The 25,562-nt window shown below is 39.5% G+C and overlaps 1 protein-coding gene across 5 annotated transcripts in view; it reads left to right on the top strand.

Annotated features, from left to right (window-relative positions):
• The window catches only part of GMDS (GDP-mannose 4,6-dehydratase), a 419,817-nt gene that overhangs the window by 339,584 nt on the left and 54,671 nt on the right, over positions 1-25,562 (top strand). For all 5 annotated transcript variants that reach the window (XM_065052533.1, XM_065052536.1, XM_065052532.1 and 2 more), the window contains one exon: positions 7,998-8,094. In XM_065052533.1, coding sequence (XP_064908605.1) covers positions 7,998-8,094 — 97 coding nt within the window. The remainder of the gene's footprint in view (positions 1-7,997; positions 8,095-25,562) is intronic.

The following is a 25,562-nucleotide window of genomic DNA, read 5'->3' as shown; positions in this document are numbered from 1 at the left end:
GTTTAAAATTAAATTCCCTGCTTTGGTGTGGCCAAAGAAGTCTCAGCATTTCCCAAGACTGACAAACCAGCATGTATTTTTCAGAAAACAAATTAAGCCTGAAGAAAAGAACAATTACACAAATAAAAGTCAAAGTACTTTTATGAACAGCTTCTGTTATAGAAGGCTTTCTTTAGATTTATGAAAGAATATGAAAGAGAATATGAAAGGCTTTCTTTAGATTTAGTTGGTCCTAACACAAAATTTTGTGTCCCATTTTTTTAATTTTTGCTCACGTATCACTCCACATGGTGGACTTCATATCATTCAAATTGGTGATTACTGCAGTCAGTGTTTGAATCGAATCAGTCACACGTTTCTCTCTCAGGGAAACTCAACAGTATTACTCCAAGTGATGAGGTAGGACAGGTATTTTGTGTGTACAAGGGCATAATTGTGGGTTTTTTTACTAATCAATAAAAATAATTCTCAGAAATTGTATAAGAGCCCGCATGACATCTAGTGACATGGATTTTTAGAAACGTAAATTGCTTTACAAATGGAGCTTGGCCTGCTAATCCCCATGGTCCTTCTGAAATTTTTCTTCACAGTGAATGTTATTAACCCCTTAAGCCATTTACAGGTGATATATAAATAGCTGTACATACGGGGAATGAAGGGACACTTTAGGTGTTAATGGTAATTTTGCTTCTGATCATTTTGGTGGTGATGAAATTCTGATCCTTTTAGATAGAGTTTAGCCAAATAAATCAGCCATTCATTCTCCCTACTCCAGGGTGAGAGTAGTGTCACAACAGACCCACTACTCATCCCATAGCCGTCGTTCATCTTTCAAATTGCCCTTGATGTAAAATGTAAAGTTTTCTTAAGAACCTCCATAATTTTTCTAGGTGTCGGCCCGGCCCATGCTTTTACAGCACACACATGATCTCCTTACCCTCACTGGCTTCTTGATCAGGCTGGTGGTAACCTCTCACATTCTTTGAAACCCTCAAGGGCTTTCTACTCCCACCTCCTCCAGTTTCAATATTTCTTCTTCAGGGAGTAGCCTGGCAGCAAAATCCTCCCTTTTAACTTTGTGGGACACCACTTGTGAGTCCCATTGATCTGTTATTTTACAATTTATGAGGCACTAAGAACCAACACACCAGAGTGCAATTGCTAAATGAATTCCTGTGAGGACAGCTGCATTCTTCCTAACTCCCTTCCTCAAAGTTTAGTTGAGTTGTTTGGGAGTTTTTTCGCAGGGTTGCAGGTTATGAAATTTTGCAATCTCAAAAACTTATCTGGGAAATCTCCAGCACCCCTTTCCACTGCTGTACAATGTCCAGCATTGCTGCACAATGCACCTTTCAAAATTGATGGACCAGGAGAGATGTCATGGCAAGAAGCTGGCACACCTCATAGTGCATCTGAGAACACAGGTTGCATGAGCAAGGGTTCTTAACCATCCCTACTTTGTGCTTTGGCAGGAAAAGTTGCAAATGTAACGAAATCTTAGCTGCCACATCTTGATATTGCAGTAGAGAATAGGAAGAAAAATAATCCTAGCCACCCCATCAACCAACGAAAAGAAATTTTTTTGCTTTAGTTTTTTATCTTCCTAACAATTCACATTAACTTATACAGCTGAAAATCCAGGATAGCCTAAAAAGTCTTTCCAAAAAGATAACATAATCCTCTGTTGTCTCCAGTCATTAGCACATGTTAGGGCTGTGTCTTCTAGCCAAAATAAGAGAGAAACTTTATTACATGTGTGTACTTAATGAAATGTACAGCTGCAATAAGAATGATTCTCTGAAATTGACTGTGTACACAGAGTTTTTTCTACCTTGTGTGGTTTTTTTCTTGTAACATTTCTTTTTCAAGGAAGAAATTTCAAATTATATTTATATAGTCCCCTGAATCATTTGAATTCAGTCCTTTGTACAAACAGGAAAGCCTCAGAGCTACAAATATTTTCCCCCTATAAGGATTACCCTTTTTTTCTTTTACTTTCCCTTCTACTTATTACTAATTAAGTAGTACTTGGGGGAAACACTTCACTCCTATAAGTAGAACTACAGCAGGGTAAATGAAACAGGCAAATGCTTGTCTTGACTAATTTTCTGTCATTAATCTTATTAAATTAGAACAGGATTGCAAAGATAGCCTGAAACCACGACAAGCCCTGAGAGTTATTTGCAGAGTGCTACAAAGACTGCTGCCTACAAATGTGGAAAGGAAAGGAAAGGAAAGGAAAGGAAAGGAAAGGAAAGGAAAGGAAAGGAAAGGAAAGGAAAGGAAAGGAAAGGAAAGGAAAGGAAAGGAAAGGAAAGGAAAGGAAAGGAAAGGAAAGGAAAGGAAAGGAAAGGAAAGGAAAGGAAAGGAAAGGAAAGGAAAGGAAAGGAAAGGAAAGGAAAGGAAAGGAAACTTTTCAAGCAGTGGAAAAATTTATTGTGGTTTTTATTCATATAAAAATACATGCACATTTGTTACACAAATATTATTCATTTATTCCAGGATCAGAATTAATTCAGTAAAAATGAATATTTTACTCTAATCATTTGGGTCTACATGCAAATTTTATTTTAACTAATATTCCAGTTGGTCTTATAAAAAATCACCCTAAAAAGAGGAAGGTTGCAGGTAAGCTATAAGGTCTAATGAGGTGCACTACTAGCAGAAGTGGAACAGTGGCCTCTTCAGTGACAGTGAATGTTGAACTGAGATTGAATTGAGAAGGGGTTCTGTGGCTTGGGTTTTTTTATTTTACCTTATAATGAAAGGCTGGGTTACAAAAACCATGAAATTTGAAGGATTGCTGTGAGAATGTAAAGCCAACAATATAGTGCTGTGACGATGCGGAAGAGGAGCCATCGAAAGTCATCATCAAAACAGCTGCTATTTCCAGGTCTGGTTTTTGCTCACCAAAAATTTCTGGCTGGGTGGTGCTATTTCTTGTATTTAACAGCTCAGAAAATCAGAAGCTTTCAGATGAAGGGGAAGGGAACCAAATATCCCATAGAAATTGGAGGCATTTTGAACAATGATGGTTGAAAGGAACTCAGCCAGTTCAGTGAAGAATGCTGGCCTGGGTGAGCCCACACAAGCACGAGTCCTCACTTAGGACTGCAACAACTTTATCACCACTCTTACTGTAGAATATATGTTTTAGGGGGGCATTTAACTCACCTCAGCTGGAGAATTAACTCTACCAGCCGAGCAGGATTTTATTACTTTCTTATTGATACAAGGTTTTATCTGTAGGCAGACCTAATAACTGTTTCAGAACTCAATTAAGGCTTGAATACTCTAACAATTTTATTATCTAATTTCATACGTCATAAAGAGGTATGAGAGTTTCTCCTATAGGAAAACTGGGTGAGAATTAAATGTGCTGTTTCATGGGAAATTCCTCATTTCGCACCCCTCCACCCCCACCCCCAAATGAAATGAAAAATGAGATGAAAATAGTTCTCACAAATGCAGTTTGGAGAAATATCTTGTTTCAGGTCAGCTAGACTGCTCTGTTTCTCTTATGTCCTCCTTTTAAAGAAATAATAACTTCAACAGAATTTTTAAAGCCAGTCTGAAAGAAAAAGAAATAAAATAAAAAATTTCCATTCTGAAAATGTCAAAACATCTTTGTTAGATATTGTTAACATAGTCTTGTTTCAGGTTGACAATAATGGAACTTACTTGAAACTAAAACTATGGTTTCCAGAATGTTTTGATTTTCACAGAAGCATTAATATTCTTTGAGAACACATTTTCTTCTCAACACCAACTTTCACAATTTGAAATAAAGGTATAGAGCTTCAAAAGATTTTAAATAAACTGAAAAAAAAATAGGGAGCCTAGCATATATTCTTTTTTAAAGTCTCATAATGTGGGGCATCACAGTTTAGATTTTTGGAACTTGAGCTTGACAATGCTGGGAATATAATAACAACAATAGCAATGTTCTAATTATGTTCTTTCACTGAACAAACCCTCAAGAGCTGATTCATCAGAGCACTTGAAAAAATTTCTGAGTACCTCCCTCTATGGTAGCATATTTGTTCTTTAGATTTAAACCTGAGATCGTGGTTGAGCAATGCCTATATTCTTGATTGCTTTGATGCATCAGAACTGCTTTCAAGGTTGGTGGTTGAGTTGGTGACAGAGGCACATATGAAGAGTTATATTTAAAGTTTCCCTGCAAAGATTACTTGCAAAAGACATTAATGGTCTGTTATATGGTGTCAGTTTTACTGTTTATAAAGTGCTAGAGCAGAATGAAGTGCTTTGGCTTAATTGTGTGTTTAGCCACAAGTCCCAGAAGTCTCCACAAATGGTATCTCGTATTAGCTGTGGAAGAAGAGCAAAATTTTCCTAAAATTTTATTTTCCATTAATTGTTCATTTTCAAATGTGAAAATATTTTCTATTGGCATATATTTGATTCAAAAGAGATATGTGATACATTTATTTTCTGTAAAGAGACTGAGCAGCTGTAGCTACTAGTGGGTTTTAATTTTTTTTAAATGCTATCTGTTCTGTTTCTGTGTAGAGATCAAGCAAGAAGATGAAATGCATATACTTGTTAGTTTATCTGAACTTTTATAAAAGGTTTCATTTTTAGTTGATTTCTTCACCACCTCAAAAATATATGTATTTTGCCTTGTTTGTTTCTCAGTTACAGCCATTTGGACCATTTGGTCCACTGCAGTGTTGTTCCCACTCCTCCTCCTCGATTATCCCGGCTTTCCTGTGTCCTTCCCTGCCCACCTCACACCCCACCAGGTGGGGACCTTACAGCTTGAAGCTGCTTGCTGTCTTACTCAATACTTACAAGAAATGAAAAATAATTGGAATCTCCAGAATTGATGAGGAAAAGAAGCATTAATCACTGCTTATAATAAGTATTATAACAGTTAGTTATCTGCAGATATGGAATTAGCCTTAAATTAATTGCAATCAAATCATCTGTAAATCCAGAATGTAAAAGCCATTGAGGTGAAGAACCTTTTAAACAAGTAAATTTGCACATGCATTTGAAATGCGATTAATGTAGTTTTAAGGAAATTTCTGAGGTCAGTAACAGTAATAATATCCAGCAGAGCTGACAATGACTGTTGTCCTAGGCAATCCCAAAGCCTCCATCTCCAACAGCGAGGCACTTGACGTGGAAGCATCAAACCCCCTTTGCCAGTAGCAGACGCGTGGTCTCGTGCATCCTTATCAGAGCGCAGAGCATTCCGGCATATGGCTGATGCTGTCAGCCATGAGAGCAAACCCATCCTTTGCTTCAGTGAGAGGATGAAGCTCCCCAGTGTCGGGCAAGCAATGGTCGCGCTGTAGAGCAGGGGTGTCAAACTCATTTTCACTGGGGGCCACATCAGCCTCACAGTTGCCTTCAAAGGGCTGAGTGTAATTTTAGGAGCATGTACATGTATGCAGTCCTAAAATTACAATCAGCCCTTTCAGGGCAACCACGAGGCTGACGTGGCTGCCAGTGAAACTGAATGTGACACCCCTGCTGTAGAGGCTCATTGCCTGCAGGCTCTAGGACCAGCGTTTTATGAAAAGTCTACACTAAGTCAGCAGGTACCTGACTGGAAGTGCTGGGCTTTGGCACCAGCTGGGAGTCAGGGGGATCCATTGCCCATCCTCTGTACATGTAGTCCAACCCTGATTAGCCAAACTGTCTTTAGCCAGGGATTCTTTGTGTTTCTCCCAAATTACACAAGGCTGTTTTCTTGCCTACTTGGGCATCTTCCCTAAGGCGCAGAAACCTGGGCAGTCCTGCTGGCTGCAGCTATCTAGAACCACAGCAACCTGAGGCTTCCCTGTACCTCTTCCACCACACTCCTGTTTCAGGATAATCTGGCATTACATTTGCCAGTTAACAATTCTGACTACAATTTTAACACAAATTAAGGAGGGTTTTGGCAATTTGTGTGTGTGTGGTTTTTTTTTTTCCCCTTGTAGTTAGAGGAAGAGGGGAGGAGGAGTTGGTTAGCAAAATGGATGTCTTGCTCCTGGTGTCAGGTTGGCCCCCACACAATCCCTTTTATCAGCACTGTGGTGTCCCCAGCTATGAGCACTAGGTGCCAGGAGTAATTAAAAATGCAGCTATCAAATGCTACTTTGTTCACAATGAGAAATACTCTTTTTTTCCTTGTGAACTTTTCACATTACTGTGCTGAACAAATCGGGTGGAGATTTCTTCTTAAGTGATTTCTATTGTTATGTAACTTCGATAGCAACATTAAGTGAATCTTTACTGGTTCGGCCAAGCCTTCTGGAGCCTGTTGGGTGTTAAATGGGGTTCTCTGCTCAGTGACCTCCAACAGCAACTGACGTCTCCTGATCTAAACGCTTCCTGTTGTTTTACTGGTGACGGTTAGTTTTCTATTAAGCTCATTTGAGTCCTGCACATTTTTACCCTCTGCCCTTTAAAGGGAGGGACTAATGTTAGTTTTGGCTTCTGAATGGAAACTTTGCAGTTCAGGCTTCAAACAGAGCAACTGTAAAAAAGAAAAAAAGAAAATTTAAATTATAAATCACCTTTAGCATCATAGCATGACTATTAACAACTGACTTCACTGTGGCTATTATCTGTTGGAAATTATTTCAGTGTGAAGTGTTCCCAGTATCAAGCATCCTACAGGCTTGAGTTATGAGTTATTCTTAAGAAGTCGTGGGATTTAAAACCTAGTAATAATGCACATTTGGTATTTCCTTCTGCCTTTCGGTGTTTTAACCTTCATGAGTACACAGAGGTCACATTTTCAGACTTTCTTCCTTAGCCCTCAGGGCTAGAAACTCAAAAATGAAGGCTGAGGTTGTCAAAGAATTAAATTCTTTGAGGGACTTAATCGGGAGTGGGGGAGAGCAAGAAGAAATCAAATCTGTGACAAAATCCCAAAAGGTGGCAGTACAATTAGTAGGTGGGAGGCAAAGGGCGCTCCTCTTTCATTGCTGGTGACTAAGGCTAAATAGTCTAAACCACAGTGCTGATTTAAATATATAGATTTTATTCAAATACAAAAAAGTATTTCATCACTACACTTTTATGCCAAGCGGGTTCAGGGCCCCATGGTATATACTTTGATGCAGAAAGCTGGAAAGCATCAAGTTTCAATCATAACTTTAGATTTTGTACATTCAGTGGATTAGGTTTGATGCACCAATGTACATTCCTACATATGTCACCTGAAACATTTGTTTTGAGAGGGAGCATCATCTTGAGGCTTCCAGGCTGCAGGCTGGCCTCTCCAAAGGCAGAATTCATCTCCCACCAAACTGTACCTCTTCTGTTGCTCCCAAAAATTTCAGACCAGGACAATTGCTAACAAAATGGTTCACGGCACAGCCAGATCATATAAGTTAGAGCAAATTGCAAGCTGTTCAACACATATGAAACAAATTTGGACAAAGTAACTGGCTTTCAGCTCACAGGTAGTAAGTACTGTTTACAGTACATGCATGCAAAGTGCCATGTCAAGCTAGGACTGAAAACTCAAGAAATGGTTTTGTTTTGCTTTTCCTAGTTAAGTACAAATTGAATTACGCAGCTTAATGCTATTCAAACAGAGCTTCACATCCATAAAACTAACAGATTAAAGAGTTCCTAAAACTATTGGCTAAAATACAAGAATTAAAAATATTTTTAAAAAAACAACTTTGAATCAATCCACAATTGAAAAACCTCACTGCCATATTTATTTGCAGATACATGAGACATTCTGAAATCAGGACATTTTCTTTTCCCCTAGCATTATGTGTTTAATTTGGAAGTCCTGTATTTTAGACCTTTCACTGAATCAAAAACCAAAACAAAGAGACATCAAAAGCCATTGTTGCTCTGTTCAAGTCTGAACTCTGCCTTTGTTCCTTTAGCTAATGAGTTTATACTGTCCTGCAGGGAGAATTGACACCAGCCTCAAGTAAATGAAAGCAGGCCAAATGTTGGTAAGATCAGAGCACTAAAGTAATTATGGGTTGATTAAATGTTTATCTTCTTTACAGGTGGGAAGGGAAGAATGAAAATGAAGTAGGACGCTGCAAAGAGACTGGCAAGATTCATGTGACAGTCAATCACAAGTACTACAGGCCAACTGAAGTGGTAAGAAAATGCTTTCTCTTAGCTTTGCAAATGAATAATCCAATCACTCAGCCAATAAATTGCTGCATTTGGCCAGCAGTCTGTGAAAACGGCTTAATTGCGCTCCTGCTGGCAGCTTTTAGAGCTCAAATTAGCCTGTTTGTTGGCCCTTTCACAGCCAGCTACCTGGGAACAGGCAGCACTGCCCAGGAGGAGTGGGTTTGTCTTGTCACAGAGACACTTCTCTGCTTCAGCCACCCCCTCTGAATGGGAGAAGGAATGCTTCAGGGGGTGAGACATCACCTTATGGGAAACAAAACAAAGTGTACCAAAGTGGTCCCAAAGGGGTATGTGGTCACCTCTCCTCCAGCCCCAAGAAGGGAGGGCAGAGGAAGGTGGGTGCTGTGTCTCCATAACAGTGTTTCAACTCCATCCAGTGAGTATCTCCTGCTCAGCTTAGATCTTTGCAACTGTGTGTACCACAAAATGCCAGTTTTAGGAGTGCACATGTGCTTTGTTTTTTCAGATGCTTTGCAGAATCCCACTCAGTAAATGCTCACTTGCAGAACACATCTCTACTCTCAGGAATGCCTCAGTGAAGTCTACTGGGGGTGTTCAACTAGCACACACTTTTAGTATCTTTGTGGTTTGGCAGGACCGAACCACTAACCTCTGTGCTCAGATACCCTAATGAGCATTCCAGGAAAGAAAGAAAAAAAAAACAAATAAACAAACAACAACAACAACAAAAAACAGAACAAAACAAACCACAATGGTTTCAAGTCAGGCAGGATGGTGGCAATGCCCAGAGAAGGTACAGAACTGAACCTGGTTTCTGGACACAGGGAACAATAGCCCCAATTGTGCGATGTGGGAGTGGGTGTGTCCAGGAGAGGATGTTTTCCTCTCCTGGGGAGGGTGATACCAGCCCCGCCAGCTGCTGATGCAGCATCGACTGTAAGTCTGTCCGTTCAGAAGTGCTGTCTTCAGCTGCTTGATTCAAGCAAGCTGTGATGAGAGCTCATTTGTCTTGACACAGATAGCAGAGTGGGAGTGGGGAGCTGCACCTGTGGAAGTGGACATAGCTTCTAAAGTGGAAATTCAGAGGTGAATAGAGACTTTCGTGTTATGCAAAAAAAGGGCTGGGCGTGCGTATCAGAATCAAACGCTAGGAAGTCATTAAGAGCTGTCTGTCATTCTGTGCTTTGGTAAGGTGTCAGGATGATAAGGACAACACAGAGACAAAAGGACTTGCCAAACAGGAAAAGGACACTTGACCCAACAAGTCTGTGCTTTGTGAGACCCACTTTCCTGCTCTGTCATAGCTCTTAATAACAAGTACATATTCACTCCTCAAAATTCACGGGTAGTACGTAGCTATTCTGAAGCCCTTGCTGTAGTTCCACCTTATTTGTGTGCTCAGAATTTTTTCTGTGGAAAGAGCAGTGCCCATGGTCTCCTCTTTGTCATTATTGGTCTCCTTTTGGGAACACAGTTTCTGGATTTTAAATTCAGCTTCCTATATGCTTCTTCATTTTGGGGCAGTGCATAAGCACAGGTCCCTCAGGAATGCTCATAAAATTGCTAGTGGGTCCATACATGTGCATAGAGATATGTTCACATACAGAGTAGAATGTGGCCTTGAAATAGTGCTGTGTATAAACTCAGTAGACATCTGATGTTTATCAGAAATTATCTGGTCTCTCGTGGGCCACCTTCCCTTGCGCTCCGTCTCTCTCTTCAACTTCTCCCATCTTGCCTTGCATTTTAACACAGTCCCTACTTGGTTCCTGTGGAACCCAGGAAAGCTGTGAAGCATCAAGCATGATGTAGGTAGAAGTACAAAATTAGTTTTGAAGTACCTTTGTTTTAAGAAATATGCAGATGAACAGTGAGCAAAATCCTCTATGAGGAGTTGTGGCACCCGCTTCCTGCAATCAAAGTTTCCTTCCTAGAGCATCTCAGAATCCCTTTCATTTTATTTAAATTCTGATTTTATTTCTGTTTCTTATCAAAGGCAGGCAAACTTCAGTTTGTTTCAGTCAGAGAATTACATGTGTGCAATTCCAAAATGCTAGACCAAAATCCAATCCATCATGAGAAAGCGAGGAAAAGCAATGAGAGAACTGAAATGGACTGACGACACGTGTCCCCTCCTGCCACCATCATTAAGACTGCTGAAGGCAAGAAAGCCTCAGGCTGACATTTTGGAAGGAGGCTTAGCCAGATCAGTTAACAGGAATTCTGCTGTTGAATCCCAGCTGACACAGAAAATCTGATGCTCAGATTCTCATGTCTTATTTGGAAACGTCTCTGTCTGTCTGTCTCTCTAAAATTTAACATGGTATTCGGGAAAGTGAAAATAAATATCATTTAATCTTGTGTACAGTCAGTTCTGACAGTGCCAACACATTCATTTGAAAACACATTTGTTTTCTTCAGTTAGTGATCCCTGGGGTCAAGGCCTCCCATTGAAAAGCTTAGCTGTACTGAAGAAGAAACCTTGAAATGTGAGACTGTCTTCTGGTGAAACTAAGTAGACCCTTTGAATGCCTTGACTCTAAATCTCTTCACTCTGCTTTTGACTGCTTTGGGGCCCCTTGATATCTACTGGCCTTGGGAATTGTTCCTGCTAATGCTTCTAATGCCTATTTCTTCCCTTCCCTCCTTGCATCTTACCATCTACAAACCTATTGGTGCCATTTCTTTTGGCTTGTGTCAAATTCCTATCAGTATTTCTTCTGACCCTTTTTAAATTGTGTTTGGAGACTCTAACCTGCTGCAAGAACTGGGGAAAAATTACTACTTCTGCCTTTCTTAAAATCAGCAGTTTTCACAGGACCTACATGACAAGTTTGCTTTTTATACTGAAATTGATATGCTATGAAAGATGCTTTCACACATTTTGCAGGTTTTTTTAGCATATGGCTGATAAGGTCATATTTTATACTCGCTGCCCTAGGCACATAAAGATAAGTTACTGCTACAGTTTACTCTCCTGTAAAATGTAGATACTTCTAGTCTTTTCTACTTCTGTTATAATCAGAATGTTCATATTGCAGGCAAGCAACTTATTCTATATGTGGATTTAAATAATCTATTTGGTGTTCACAAAAATAATATTAAAATTAATTTAAAATTTATTTTAAAAGTTGAAAACAAGCCGCCCTGCAGCATGGGATGTCAGAAGCATCAGGTCTCTCAACTCCTGAAGCTGTGTAATTTTTAGAGAATTAAGGCCCATCTTTAATTTTCTTATCTTTCAGCAATATAATTACAATTAATTTGTATGCAGAAATTTCCCTCCAAGAATTGCACAATTGCTTCTAATCAAATTATGCCCATTAAGGCGTTTGAGTAAAATTGCCTCTATTATTTTTGCATGGCAGATATTAAGCTAGCAGTTCTATAGGATCTTGCTTCATTTCATTGCCCTTTTCTGCAACAATGAATACTAACTCCAGGTCTCACTGGTCTGTCCTTCCGTCACAGAACTTAAGATGTTTATATGTCTTAGGAGTTTGTGTTGCTTTTTAAGGGAAACAAACAAACAAGCAAACAAAAAATCTTTCAACCATAATGTAAATGTTGTTATTTCTCTGAATCTAGTGCTTTGCATGTATTACAGGGAATCCTTCCCCTTCCCTCTCACCTGTTTCTGCAGTTGTCCTACAGCTTGCCTAGGATAGGAACTGCATGTTGTATTTGTGCATCACATCTGCTATGAGTTGGCATGGCTGTAACTCTGAGGATGTACATACATCAATGCAAATTTTCTTTAAGCAAGCGCTGGAAACTCTGTCACAATGTGGTGCTGGTATTTAAGCAGTCATCTGGCCTCTTATTATTCTTCTTCAAAGAAAAAAGGGCATGCTAACTTGCCAACATCTTCCTTTTGTTATATGCCTTAAGCAACTAAGGATTTTTCTCCTAGTCCTTTCTAGCACTGATATAAATTAAATTCCATGTAACGCTTAGGAGAAAAAAATCATGGCAGTGTTAAAAGATACTTAATTGTCCTGGAATTTTTTCCTTAAAATTGCTCTTTATAACTCCAAAAATGTTCTGTATCCCTCCTGACTAGGTTGTTTACTTTCCAAAGGATCGTTTGTTGTATCTAAATATCTACAGATATATGTATATATATATATATATATTTATATATAAGAGAACTATCTGAAGTCTTCTATTTGTTGCTTACAGTAAACTGTACATCTTCACTTAACTGCATTTGGCCTCAGTTGCCCTTTTTCTTACTTGGAATTAAGCAGGATGGCTTTAAGTTTCAGTCCCTTCAGATGTTTTTTAAAAATTCAGCTCTACGTTTCCCATGTTTCATAGGATTCCAGTAAAAATTCCTTGGGGCATATCACATTTTCCCAAAGTCAGCTTTCTTAAAGTCAAAAACATTTCTGAACTCCTCTAAGTGTTCCTGCCCTGAAGAGCATTTAAAGTCTAATGAAACCATGATCACAAAACCCTAAATGCCCCACACTTCCACTTTAGTTTTCATACAGGCTTCATTTCCTACTCTTCAGTTCAGAGCCACCTGTGACTGTGAACTGTTCAGATGTCTGCATGAGGAAACACGTGCTTCCCTTCCTCAAGGATCTTTTTGCTCATCAGTGTCAATATATGGCCTGTATTAATACTCATGAAAATTAAATGGGAGCATTCAAGGAAGAATAATCTTCAGATGGTTTTCCTGTCTATTTTCCTCACTAGCAGTCAGGTAAAGACAGTCAGGTAAAGCAGTCAGGCAAGTTGTCACAATTCTGACAGTCTTCTCACATCTTTTTTTTCCTCCTTGTTCTGAAAATGTATGTCAACATCTGAAAACTAGTGCCTTGGTAAATGATTACCTCTGTTGTCCTTAATTCTCCTTGAAGATGACTTTGCTGCTGTGTCAGACGAACTGTTTATATCTTTTGTTATTTCAAACTCAACATTATCTCTGCATTGCTTTGCCACGCTCTTCCTTTTATTTGTCCCTCCTGCTAATAAAACCTGCTGTAGATTTTTTTTTTTTTTAATTGGTTTGTTTTAGTTAAGGCCTTACATATCAGTCATTTTGGAGGCATCTCTGAAAACATACATGTCCAATTCAGCTAAGTAAGATAATGATTAGTAGGAACTTGTCTCTGTATAACATCTGTGAGACACTGAGCACTTAACATATCTTAAATGTTTCTCGTCAAGCATGTGAAAAAGGTTTAAAAAATAGTGTCACTGTGTTTCTGCTTCTGAAAAATTTGTATGGCAGAGCAGACAGACAGACTGAGATCATGAGGCAGCGGCAAAGTTAGGAGGAGAGCCTGATGACCGTGTGCTCTGCTGCAGTTACCAGTGGACACAACCATCCCTCCACAGGTGGCTTTCTACTTTTTTATCTTGCTCTGATTTTGTTCATCTTAGTTGTTCCTTAGAAGATAGGAAGATCATTTTTGCTATCAGGTTTTCAGCTCAAGATGTCACCAAACCTGAGAAGCTTCAGCAGGCTTGTATCCAGTCTTGCTCACTGTCTTGTTTAATCCTCCTAAGAGACTCTTAGCAGGAGCCCTCGCTTACCTCCTTTCTTGTGGGAGCAGATACCTAATATGTACACCTCCAACACTCCTACATACATTTCTAATTTTTTGCTTCATAACTAGCTCATTACATCAGTATTAGACAGGCGCATCCAGTAAAGGAATCCCTCTGGACACCACTGTTTGCAGTCCTCATACACTGTGCTTCACTCAGTTGCTTCTCTTTGCGTCATCTTGTTCCTCCTCTGCTGTGCCTCCAACAAAATATTTCTCTGGCAACTTCTACAGCTGGCTCTGTTCCCCCTCCTCCTTCGCCACCTCTTTCCCTGCTGTCATTCCTGAGGTTTTGAAATCAGCCATGTGTCATCTGTGACCTTCACATCTTCATTGATCTTCCTGAGAACATCAGCCTGTCTCTTTGAGTCTGCTTTCTGATCCCCTAATACCACAACTATCCAACAAGACTAGCCAGAGGAAGAGGGTGTCTTTACCTCCTGGGGTCTAAGTTGGAGTGCTTTTGTACTCTGGGTGTTGCACCATATGTTCATTTACAAGATTAGTAGTTTTTCTTTAGAAATGTTTGGACTAGCTGAAGAAATCTCTGACTGACTTTGGGCAAGGCAATTTTCCACTCTGGGTGAGTAAAGAGATTGCAACCCTATTGAAAAGCTAGTGTGTAAAGATAAAGCTGTCATCCAAGCAGAAAGGTTGGTGGTTTTAATTCATTGCTCATTTTTCTAAACACTGTTGACACATAGCAATTAGTGACAATCTTGGATGTGACAGATCCAGGCTCAACTCCTGAAAACAGATTTTTAAATTAAATTTATGTGACTGGAGGATTAAGGCTGAGGGAGAGGTGAGTGAGGACAGAAGGCTGTTTACCTCCTTAATTAGGCCCTGATTCAGCCAAGCATCCAAGCAAGTGCTTCACTTCAAGGGCATGAATAGTTAATAGGGACAGTTTCCATACTCAGAGGTAAGAGTGTGCTTACGTGCATTGCTGCATCTTAATATGAAGGAGAGCAATTCATCTGTGATGGGAAATGAGATGGCCAGCCCAAATGTTTGTGAGAACTCAAGAGGTGCCAGCTGATTATTCTTGTTTGCCTGCCTTATTGTATGTGAGCACAGTACTTGGGCATGGAGATGTTGAAATAGCTCAAGACAGTTTTTTTTAGCCAGGTTCTCTTAGGGTGGCTTCACAGGCAAGATGGAATTAGACCAAGTTCATGCAGTTTGTAGTTTTGATCAACTGCTCCTGCAGTGATGTTTCCTGCCCGTAATTCTTCTCTGCTTTCCTGGCAGTGGGGGGTCTTATGACCACCTCTACGCTTATTCATGTTTATTCACGCACAGAGCGTCTCTCTCTCACCTCTTACACCTTTGCCTCCTCCTTCTTTTGGCCTGCCATTTGGCCTCCTCCATTTGGACCATCCCTTGTTTTCTTATCAGTGCCTGTCCTATGCCTGTTCCACACAAACACTCCCTGTACTCCAGCACATGTGGTGGGAAATGCAAAGCCTCTGGAGGGAAGTCGCGGGGGGTGGGGAAAAGCCTGGAGCAGGCAAAAGCCATGACAGAAGTCCAGGCTCACGGATCACCAAAGACACATTTGTCACATCTACCAAGTATTCCCTCCTGCCAACGGTCTCCACCACCTACCGCCTATTCCTCGTTTCCTACATTAGATCAGACATTCAAAAGAGCTGAACTGTGTTTCAGACCACATTTTGTAGGGCTCAGTGAGGCTGGAACGCTAGCAGAGCAGCTCAGCACAAAACTGTTCCCACCAGGGCTTTCTAAAGACCTTGGTGTCAGAGGTGGTTGAGGTCACTTACAGGCCTGATTGCTGGTTCACATTCAAAAGTGGGAGCATGTCTGAAGATCTGTCTCCCTTTCAGAAGCTGTTTATTTTATTTTACAATGGGATTTTAAAAGTCAAGCAATAAGTTAACAATACTGTTCACATTTTAACTGTGTTTCCCACCACGTTGTAACCTTTTCTTTTAAGTATGCTGTGCCAACTCAACTCTTGCAATGGTTTTAGAATGGCAGCACAGAACTGTAAATGACATGATTTATGTGAAAATAAAAATGGCTTTTGAATACAGAGGATATGAGACAGAGGTGAGGTTTCCTTCGGCAAATCTGGAATTAAGAGCTAGACTCCTGTCTAATTTCTTCAGCCTTCGCAGGCACTTGCGTGCCTTCAGCTGTTTGTATTTTATTTTGTGGGTGAGTGGGTGCACAAAGGAAGATGACAGCCAGAGAGCATTCATGTGTTTCATCTTTGAAGCCATGAGATGGTTTTGGTGTTGTTAAAAGAAGCTTCTGCTGAGTTTGGGTCAGCATCAGCCTGTTCAGCATGAAGTCTTCCAGTCAGTCATTTGCTAGAGTCATAGCTGTCTCGAGACTGGGTATGTTATGGCACCTAATATTTTTCCTGCTTGAAAGATGGTTCTCAAAGCCACTGATTCTCAAAATTCTATGCTGCCTCCTGGAAAAGATGTATCACTTTAATGTTGCTGAAGGCGTTATTAGAGTGGGAGCAGTTGTTCCTCTGAGGGACACCCCAGGGCAGTGTGAAAGGGACACAAAGACCAGGTTAGGAGAAATGCACAAAGTGGTAGCAAGGTCCAAGGAAGCAGGAGAGTTTGAGGATTTGTCTCTAAAACCTTTCATTTCAGGTTTTTCAAGTGTTTCACTGTCCAAAAGTGACAGTAAGTTTCTTTCACTTTCTTCTTTTATTTCTTTAGTTATTTGAAGTTTATTCCCCTAGAAAATGTGGAATGTTTTAACTTTACCTATGGGGAAAAAAAGTCAAAAAAGTGTTCTGCTCAAAAAAAAGAGATTAAAACTGGCTTTTCAGTTTTTCTGTGGAAAGCCTAATTTGGGAGGCAGGAGAGTACTTTTCTGGGGTAGTCAAGCTTTCTTTTAGATTGATCCTAAAGGTTTTCTGTCTCCTCAAAAAATTCACAAGAAGTCTTTGTTCAGGCTTATATCTGTCCTTCACCATTTGCAGTTTCTCTCAAAGGGCCAAATGGTTGAAAGTGGTTTGGAAGTGGTTGTTTAAAAAATAAATAAGCCTTCACCTTTCCCCTCTATCACCCTTAGAGTAATCATTTGTAAATTAACAACTTCATGATGGAGGCATAAAAAGCTTGGACCTTTGTTATTGTTGCTGCCCTGTGATGATGATGTTGATGGGTACTTAATCATCTTCCGTATCTTCATATCTCATCCTTGTATTCCACTAAAAACCTGTAGCAATGATTCTGACCCTATCAGAACTTAGAAACCTTTTACATTGTTAATTATTTTTTAGTATCCTTAATACTTCCCTGGTGTTCAAGGGGAGCTTGTATGGTTGAGTTGCAGGGGAAATTGAGCCTTGTAGATCTAAACAACTTTTAAAAGTTTGTTGTTGTTGTTGCTTAATAAAACCCTAGAAAATTACCTCTGTGGCATAAACACTACAGTACTTGTCGTGAACCAGGAAATAGATCTTCATGCCTGTCTTGGATGCTCCCCAAGTTGTCTGATGTCCCAGCTGGATGAGTGAAGGAGGAGACAGTAATTATCTGCAGGGCAGGGGAGACTTAAACATTAAAGAGCTTTATGCCTAGGATCAGCTGGAATTTTTGCTCATTCCTCACATATAGTGTCTGAGCTCACCAAAGCAGACAATATGAAAAATATTAACAGGATTCAAGATGACATTAGTAATAGATTAAGAGTGCATGCCTCCCTAGCAGTAATTTTGTTTTCTTGATTTTTTTTTCCTTTCAGCTATAGAAGTCTGAAGGTGAGTAGGTGAAGTCAATTTTAATAATTCACAGACGATAATACATCTATTTCTTACTTGACATAGCTAGTGTTTAAACTATTAGCATTGTCTGGCATAACATAAAACAGGATCAGTCACTCATTCCTTTCAAACATCTAACCAGGCCTCATTTAAATTTCTTCCTTCCAGCTTTGCCAGCACATTTTAATAGTCTTGGTAGAGCTCTCAGCTGACTTGTGACTTCAGACTTTATCTGCTGGGTTGTGATTGGGAATGAAGTAAGACAGCACCATTCCTCGTCAGCTTTTTCGCTATGCAATGACACAGAAACCTCAGTACTACAGATAGCCATTGAAATTCAAAACAGACCACTTGACTGCTGAACAGAAAGGAGTTTTTAAATCAAATTTTCTCTTTGGAACACTGTTCTGTAATTTTTGAAAACACTCTTTTTTTTTCCCCCTTCCTCCAGATTGCTCAAATGGTACTACTTTGCAGTCATGCTTTGTGTTGGATAGCTGCAAGGGCAAAGGAAGATTAACAACAGTGAAAACAGAAAAATGTGTTTTAAAATAGGATTCCTGCCTGTTCTTTTACAGTAATCTGTGACAAGTTCATGTTTATAATTCACTACATCTGTTACCAAGTTAGAGATTTGCAGACCTTAGTTTTACAAATTTCCAGATTCGGTGACTAGGCATTGAATTGCTTTTGTTTTTATTTTTTTTTTCTGTTTGACCCGTAAAATACTACACTTCCAGCTTCTGCTTTAGAAAGCAAAAACATATATTAAAGCTTCTTTACAATAACAAGGACTTCTGACTAAAGCAATTGGCTCCCACTATAGTTTTCACTTAGATAACAGTTGTAAATTTCCAAACCTCTAATCTTTGGCAGCATTTCCCTCTTGATCCTGGTTTCTGTTTCCATGTGTTGGGGGAGATTAAAAAGTGGGTTATGAAGGTGAAATTGGAAACAGAGAAAATGTGAGGTTTTAGGAAAAGCTCAGGTGAATGATAGGGCCAAGTTTGCTCTGTGCACTGTTTTCATAGTAATGAAAAAAACCTACTGGGGCCTCTTCTTCTACTGCAGTGTTGCCACTGATCACGTTGTGACATTCGCTCCTTGCTCTAAACAATTCTTCTGTAGTGCTAATCCTATAAGATCACAGCAGTCTTTTGTCTTGCACGTAGCTGGCTGAAAGGGCCTGGAGATGAGTATCCAAGGTAACATTTAGGTGTTTTTCCTGACCTTTCATTCTCTGTCTCCTCCCTAAGGCACCTATTGATATTATTTCTGCATTTCTCGTATCTGTTAGATGCCTTCTGAATGGCTTCTAGACTTTTAAAATAAAGACCAAAATTAATCCTGACTGATGAAGTAAATCCTAAAAGAATCGGACACCTCAGTCACTATAAACCAAAAGCTGACATTATTAGAAAGTGACTAGCCCTAAAGGTAAGCCACCCACCTCTATAATAATTCAATAACTGTGTGGCATAATGAATGCAAGGGGAAGGTGGACATGGGAGTGAAAACACAAACACAGGAAGGTGCATTATTCACATCTGTAGAGATCCACAACAATGAAGACTCATATGCTCTTGAAGAACAGCCAAAGGGAGTTGGTGATGGATGACAGGCAGTTTGTGTGCTGGAAAGCTCACAAGAAATATTCTTATTTTTGTCTTCCAGTATTAGTGACCACAGTTAGTTCTACTTTGGCTTAGCTGCTGGATGAAGTTAAAAAAAAAAAAAAATAAAAGACATTATTGACTTAATTAAGTTCTTAAATATGGCTTTGTGAAGGATTTCCTACTCCAGACTAATGCCTGGATTGATACCCTTGATAGCATAGCTTGTTGTGATTGAGAATACCCTGGATGCAAACATCTGTATCCAACAGCTACTTCAGCTAGTGATTCACTTGCAGAGGAAGCAGGTGTCAGGGCCATGGCTGCTGGGTGGAAACTTCTGGGAGAAACTATCCACATGCAGGGGTACGTGGCAATTAATGTACTTGCTATGGTTTTTGTGAGAATCAGCATTATATGCCAGAGTTCATCAAGTGGGCATTTTGTACGTTGACATACAGACAAATGACTGAAAGGTTTAGCTGCAGCACTGGGACAACACGGACAGCTGCTATTCATGCACCTGGGTTTGACTTACCAGGACTTTGAGCTGGGAGAGACCATATAGAAATGTGACAAAGCAGCTGGAGTCACTGTTGCTTTTGGCTGGGACTGCCAAGGATTATCCCATTTATGGTGGCAAGAGGAAGAGTTCTGCTGAAGGAATATACACAGTGCTAAGAGGCATGTAGTCAGTTACTTGTTTTCTGAACACCAATGGATGCCAGTGACTGCTAGAGACAAAAAGACCTAAATGTGTTCGTTTGCGTATCAGCATTCACCTCATTACCAACTACTTTTTCTTCTGTAAAGCTTGAATAAGTTGTGTTGTCCCTCAGCTCTTCCAGTGCCTTTTTTAACTGCCAATAACACAGCTTGACACTGTTTGCAGTTGCCAGTGAGCAAAACTTCACAAGATGTGGTATATTCAGAATGCCCTCAAACACTGGGTGATGCGAGGGCTTTCTCAGGGATCCTGTGTGAACTGTCAAAGACAGTTCAGGAGATTGGCACACTCCAGCAGATTCATCACACCTGTGTCTCTCTTTCAAAAGCCACGAGTAGGTTGTTGAGACAGAGGAAGGAGATTGTTAGCAAGTTTCTTCACAGGAAAATGTTCATTTTGGATCAGGATTCAAAGTGAACGAAAATCCAGTTAGATTTTTTTGGGTTTCCCTTGCATTCATTGCTATCAACTGGCCAAATTTTGACCTTCTTACAGTCAGTACCATCTAAACATTTACAGTGATCTCAGTAGAGACGCATTTTGAAGAAAGGCATTCTGTTGATATATATTATTTTAATATGGGCTTTAGATATTAGGGAGATTTATGGGTAAGGAAAGAGAGGGTTAGACTTTTCTATAAGGATACCAATTTAAACTGTAATGAAAATGAGAAGAGATGACTTGACAATACACTGGTGGAGGTAAACAATAGACTCATTTCTGTGGAAAGGGTGTTGACAAGCAGTGACTTTTGGGAAGCCTCCAGACAGAGTCCAGACACTGACTTTAGGGATTTAGGCAACATTAAAAAAAAATAAAAAATCACAAACATCAGCTGTGCCTGCAGTTTTTTCTTCTTTTTTTTTTCCACATACTTTTGTTCTATTAAACACTTCCAGAAACACTTGTACAGTTAAGCCTAGCACTACGAAAAGGACTAATATATAGTTTAGGCTTCTTAAAAAAAAAAAAAAAAAAAAAAAAAAAAAAAAAGAAGAAGAATACATCGGGCTTTGAGCCTGATAGGCCTCATGTGGACCTGAACTAAAATGAATACGTTGAATATCATGTTGGCAAACAGTGTTGTATATTCATATGGCTTTAGGCATGGATATGGAAATGGCTCCCTCCAAAACTAAGTTCCAAGCATTCCGACAAAATAATTTGCTCATGTCCCAAATATTGTTTTGCTTTCATTTGTTCTCATCCCCCAAATTCGTTTTTATTTTGCCTAATAAGGTGGTGTTTTAGGGAGGAGGAGCTTACGAGTGTTTTGTTGCTTCTTTATTGCCCCCTCTACAAAGCATCCCATTGATGACTGGTGCAAAGAAAGCAGACATTCTTCTTTTTGTACCCTCAGATACCTCCTGAAAACTCTTTTTTTGCCCTCCAAAATCACTATACTAGTGATGCGCTGTGATTTCTTGTCCTGATGACCACTGTTGTTGTTTGTTGTTGTCTCCTTGCACTGTCCTGTATCTCTATTTATTTGTACTCCGTTTCATGTGCTGAGGGCATATGCATGCAACTTGACCTAATGAGTTAGGTTGAGTAAGGGAAACAATCAAGTTGCAGGAGTGTGAAATGCTTCAGTGCAGCAGAAGCAGGGTAAATTAGCTCATATAAAACCCTGCATTTGTCACGGTAGCAGTATGGCTTCATGTTGTTAGCTAGTTCAGTAATATGCAGCATGGCCTTGGATTACGAACATTTTGTGAGAGTTTCTTTTGGTCCTTTTTTGCAGCACAGCTAGAGCAAGGAAGATCCTTGATGATGGCAGATTTTTCAGACACAAGCTGTAATAATCACCATTATATCTTTACTAAGCTTTTAGAGAAATACATGTGGGAACCTATTTATTACATTTGTTAAGATTCTGACTCATAAATGCAGAATTCCATCTGCACGCAAAGGCTGAAGCAAGTATACTAGCTGGATAACAAGACAAATTTTCAGTGCCCTGAGACTCAAGCTGCTCATCCTCTTACTGGAAACTTATTGGATACCATCTTTAAATGTTTTACATTATTTTTATTTGTACTTTCCACACTTAGGTGGATCAATGGAAGCCTGTTCTGAAATAATTTTAGACCCTTCTTTCTTTGCATCACAGTTTCAAATTAGTGGTCTGCAACTGTGAACTCATGTATTTGTACTGACACATTTTTAAAATATAAAGCGCTCATGTGCCTGCAATTAAAGGAAGATCCAAATAAAATGAGAATATCTGGCATATAGCCATCATCTCCACTATCAGCTCATTAGCCAACTTTACAAATTTAGACTTCATGTGGAAAAAAGTTTATGATTTAGTGGCTTGTTGGCTATATCATACACATGTTATACTGGTAACTATGTTGCTAATACCTTTCAAACCAGTGCACATGTTCAGCAGTTGCAAGGTATCTTTACAAACATTCCTGTTGGCATACTTTAAAAATATGTATATTATATTCAAAATGACTATGACATTGTAGGAGGTAAATGTGGTATCATCTAGCCCTTATGTGGATTGTATGGTACCTTTTTCTTCTTTCAAAAAGATGCAGTTGGTATCTAATAGATCCAAATAGAAGTATCCTGTAGTTTTTATACTAAAAATGGCAAACTCAGGAATAGGGTTCAGGTGGTTTAATGTCAGTGATTTGCTGTGTCTTCTTGAGTGAGTTATATACACATTCTGCCACTAAAAGTTGAGAAGGTTTTGTGTAGAGAGATTGAGAACTCATTTTCATTTACACTGTGACCTTCTTATACTTCTTCTACGTTAAAATGGGTTTTACAGGGGAAGTTTATTATTATTAAACTACTTGAGCAAAGGCTCAGGTATCATCTTAATTCTGCTGCTGGCACATGTCATATGGAGAGTGTACAGTATTTTTGTGGGACTGAGGCTTGTCTCCTGTCCTGTTTCTTCTCACCATGTGCTTGTGCACAGAGAGAATATACCTCTCTATGGAGATAAAATGTCTTCATGTTTTATTATTCTCCCTAGCCTTCCACTTAACTTTCTGCATTGTGATCATCTAACCACTCATCTTCCTATATCCTCTTTAGTCATTCCAGTATTATCCTTCCTCTTTCCACACAATTGTCATCAATCAGTTCTGCCTTTTCAAATGTATTTAGACATTGCATTTTTACTCAGTTACATCTCTTCAGAGTGAAAATATTTCTGTTTTATTTTTTTTCCCCAAAAAGAAATTAGTCTCTTGCCCCAGAACACAAATTCCTCACTGCCATTACTCCCCAGTGCCTACTGCTTCTTTCTGCTTTTGCTGCCCAGCTAGCTGAACATGCAAGTGTCTTCTTCATCCTTCTGCAAAACCAGAACCTTAGGTTTTATTCTAGGAGATCCTTTTAAGAAGATCTCCAAGAATCCCAAGTTGTGCTTACCCAGTAAAAAAAAAAAAAAAAAAAAGAAAACAAAAAAAGATATAGTTCTACTTCACTCCCACCCCATATTGATAAGTAAGTGAAACAGAACTTGATTTGATGTTCATTCTTGATGAGATGTGTGTGCCATACACATACATGCGCTTTTTCTCTCTTCTCTGTTTATATCCCATTGAAACAGTGCTTGGTGGCTGCTGGGAGTTGTAATCCATGTGCAGCTCTGTCATGAGGCAAACACCAGCTGGAAGGACAGCTCTACAAAGTGGTCTGCAACCAGTTGAGTTGCTGAGGAGTCATAAAATAGGGAAAAAGGGGTTCACAAAAGAGCCAGTGCCTTTTGGAAAGTGTTTCTTACACTCTCTTAAGAGCTACAAAATCTGTATCTTGTACAGTTTCTTATGCTTAGCCAGGGACAAGACTGCAAAACAGAAAATGACAGAACTTCACAGCCAAATTGGTACTTTCTCAGATTTGTTTGACAGGGTTTTTCACACAGCTTCAGAGTAGACTGAAAGCACCTATAAAAAGCTGCTGTTTACTACATAGAAAGTAAAACAAAATCTTTTGCTTTTTACTGAAGAAAACTTTTTCCCTTCTGGAAGAATCAACAGCAATGTGAATATTTCTACCTGGTTCTCTGCTTCTGATGTCTATTTCTATTATCCATCTCTAAAGTCCCTATCTGCATGTATTTGCAGAAGGTTATGTGAAGAAGCACAGATGTGTGGAAGTTTACCGTTCTTTTAATTAAATAATGTGTTGGGGTATATTTATAGCCTTGCTGATTCAGGTTAACAACTCCTGTACTCCATTACTATTGAGTCATTGCCCAGAGCACTATCCTAACACTTCTGTAAAACAGAGAGCTAGGGACTGTTAGCGTAGAAAACTGTAGAATTTTATAAGGGAATTTTAATACGGAGCACTATTAAAAATAAATACCTCTCTTTATAGGTATGGGCTAGCGAGTGGAATGCTAAAAAAAGATGCTAAGCAGTGACAGCTTCAGCAACAGAAAATGTTAAAGGCAACAGATAATTGTGAGTGGTTATTATTACTACATTTTCCTGCCTGGCTTCCTTAGTGTTATGCTCAAAAATAACAAAGTGATTGATATTTGTTTTTTAGTAGAGCAGATCTAGGGAATATTTTATGATGCTGTGAGCCATAACCCAGCTACAACGATTTTGGACTTTGGCATCTTCAAATTAGATACATCCCATTATTTACCCTTCCTGCTTGTAATCTTTTGCCAAAGTAGCATGCTAAAATATTAATGAAATTACAACCTTGGTAACTATTGTTAGAGGAGAATGAGAAGGTAGCCTTTCAAATGGTGCACATCCTCATAGGAAAATACGTTGAATTTACATGGTTGTAGGTTGTGGGCTGTGAAACAAATCCTTTAACACTTGACGTAAACTGCAAATGGAACCATTGGTTCTTGAAGTGGAATTGATTTTAATATACTATGGTGCTGGCACCTGTCATAGAGCACCTTGCAGCATACAGAGGCCAAAGAGGTAAAGTACAGAAGTGATCACAGTCAGGTGGAGGCTGAAATCCTTGCAGCAGACTTCAGTAGAGCCTAGATTTCATTTGAATAGTATATTTTTACAAAAGGGATCCCAATGCCTGGAGAGCTCATGCTCTCAAAAAAAATGCTTTGTGACCCTCGGTGAGGGTTTTCAGTGGGGTGACTGCAAGGGGAGGGAGTGGGAATCCCACCCCACCTCTGGGCAGGGTAAGAAAGGGAATTGCAGTTGCAATGTGTTTTATTTTCTTAATCTAATTTGAAGAAGGTCTTACACATACACACACTGTCCTGTCCTGTTCGTTTGTAAACCCTTGCCTCTTTATCTGTTTTTTTCTGATTAAATGCTGCACTTAGAAGGCTTACGAGTATTACTTTACAGCTGCTCTGAAGTGTTGGTTCTAAGAACGAGTTTATAATGCTGTCCCCTTCTGTGTGACTACAAGAGTGCTATAGCTCCATTGCCATTCATATGCTTTCACTTACTTCCTGTGACCAATCAAAAGTCAGCTTTGAAGCAAAAAAGCAAGTGACACCATGCTCAGTTCAATCCCAAGCTCAGTCCCACCTTGATAGTTGACAGTAATCATCCTAATATTAGAGGAGAGGCTTAGAGGGATGCTGGACCTCAGACCTGCAGACATATCCCTGGGATCCTGAGTCCTGCTTCAGGGTGGAATTTGTGAGCATGGCCTCTCCTCCAGGGTTACTCACAGAGGAAGGAAGGGGTGGCTGGTGTCTTGGCCTTTAGGCTTGAAATGCTTGCCAGCAAAGCTAGAGCACTATGAAAAGCTCTGCAGTTCAGCAAGGTTGTGGTATAAATACTCCCCCACAGCCAGGATCAGTGGGAAGACAGAGACACTGAGCAAAGGCTTACTTT

The sequence above is a fragment of the Columba livia genome, chromosome 2 (genome assembly GCF_036013475.1).
Source record: "Columba livia isolate bColLiv1 breed racing homer chromosome 2, bColLiv1.pat.W.v2, whole genome shotgun sequence".
Classification (NCBI taxonomy): Eukaryota; Metazoa; Chordata; class Aves; order Columbiformes; family Columbidae; genus Columba; species Columba livia.
The sequence above is the reverse complement of the archived record's forward strand: the minus strand, read 5'-3'. Positions and strand labels throughout refer to the sequence as shown.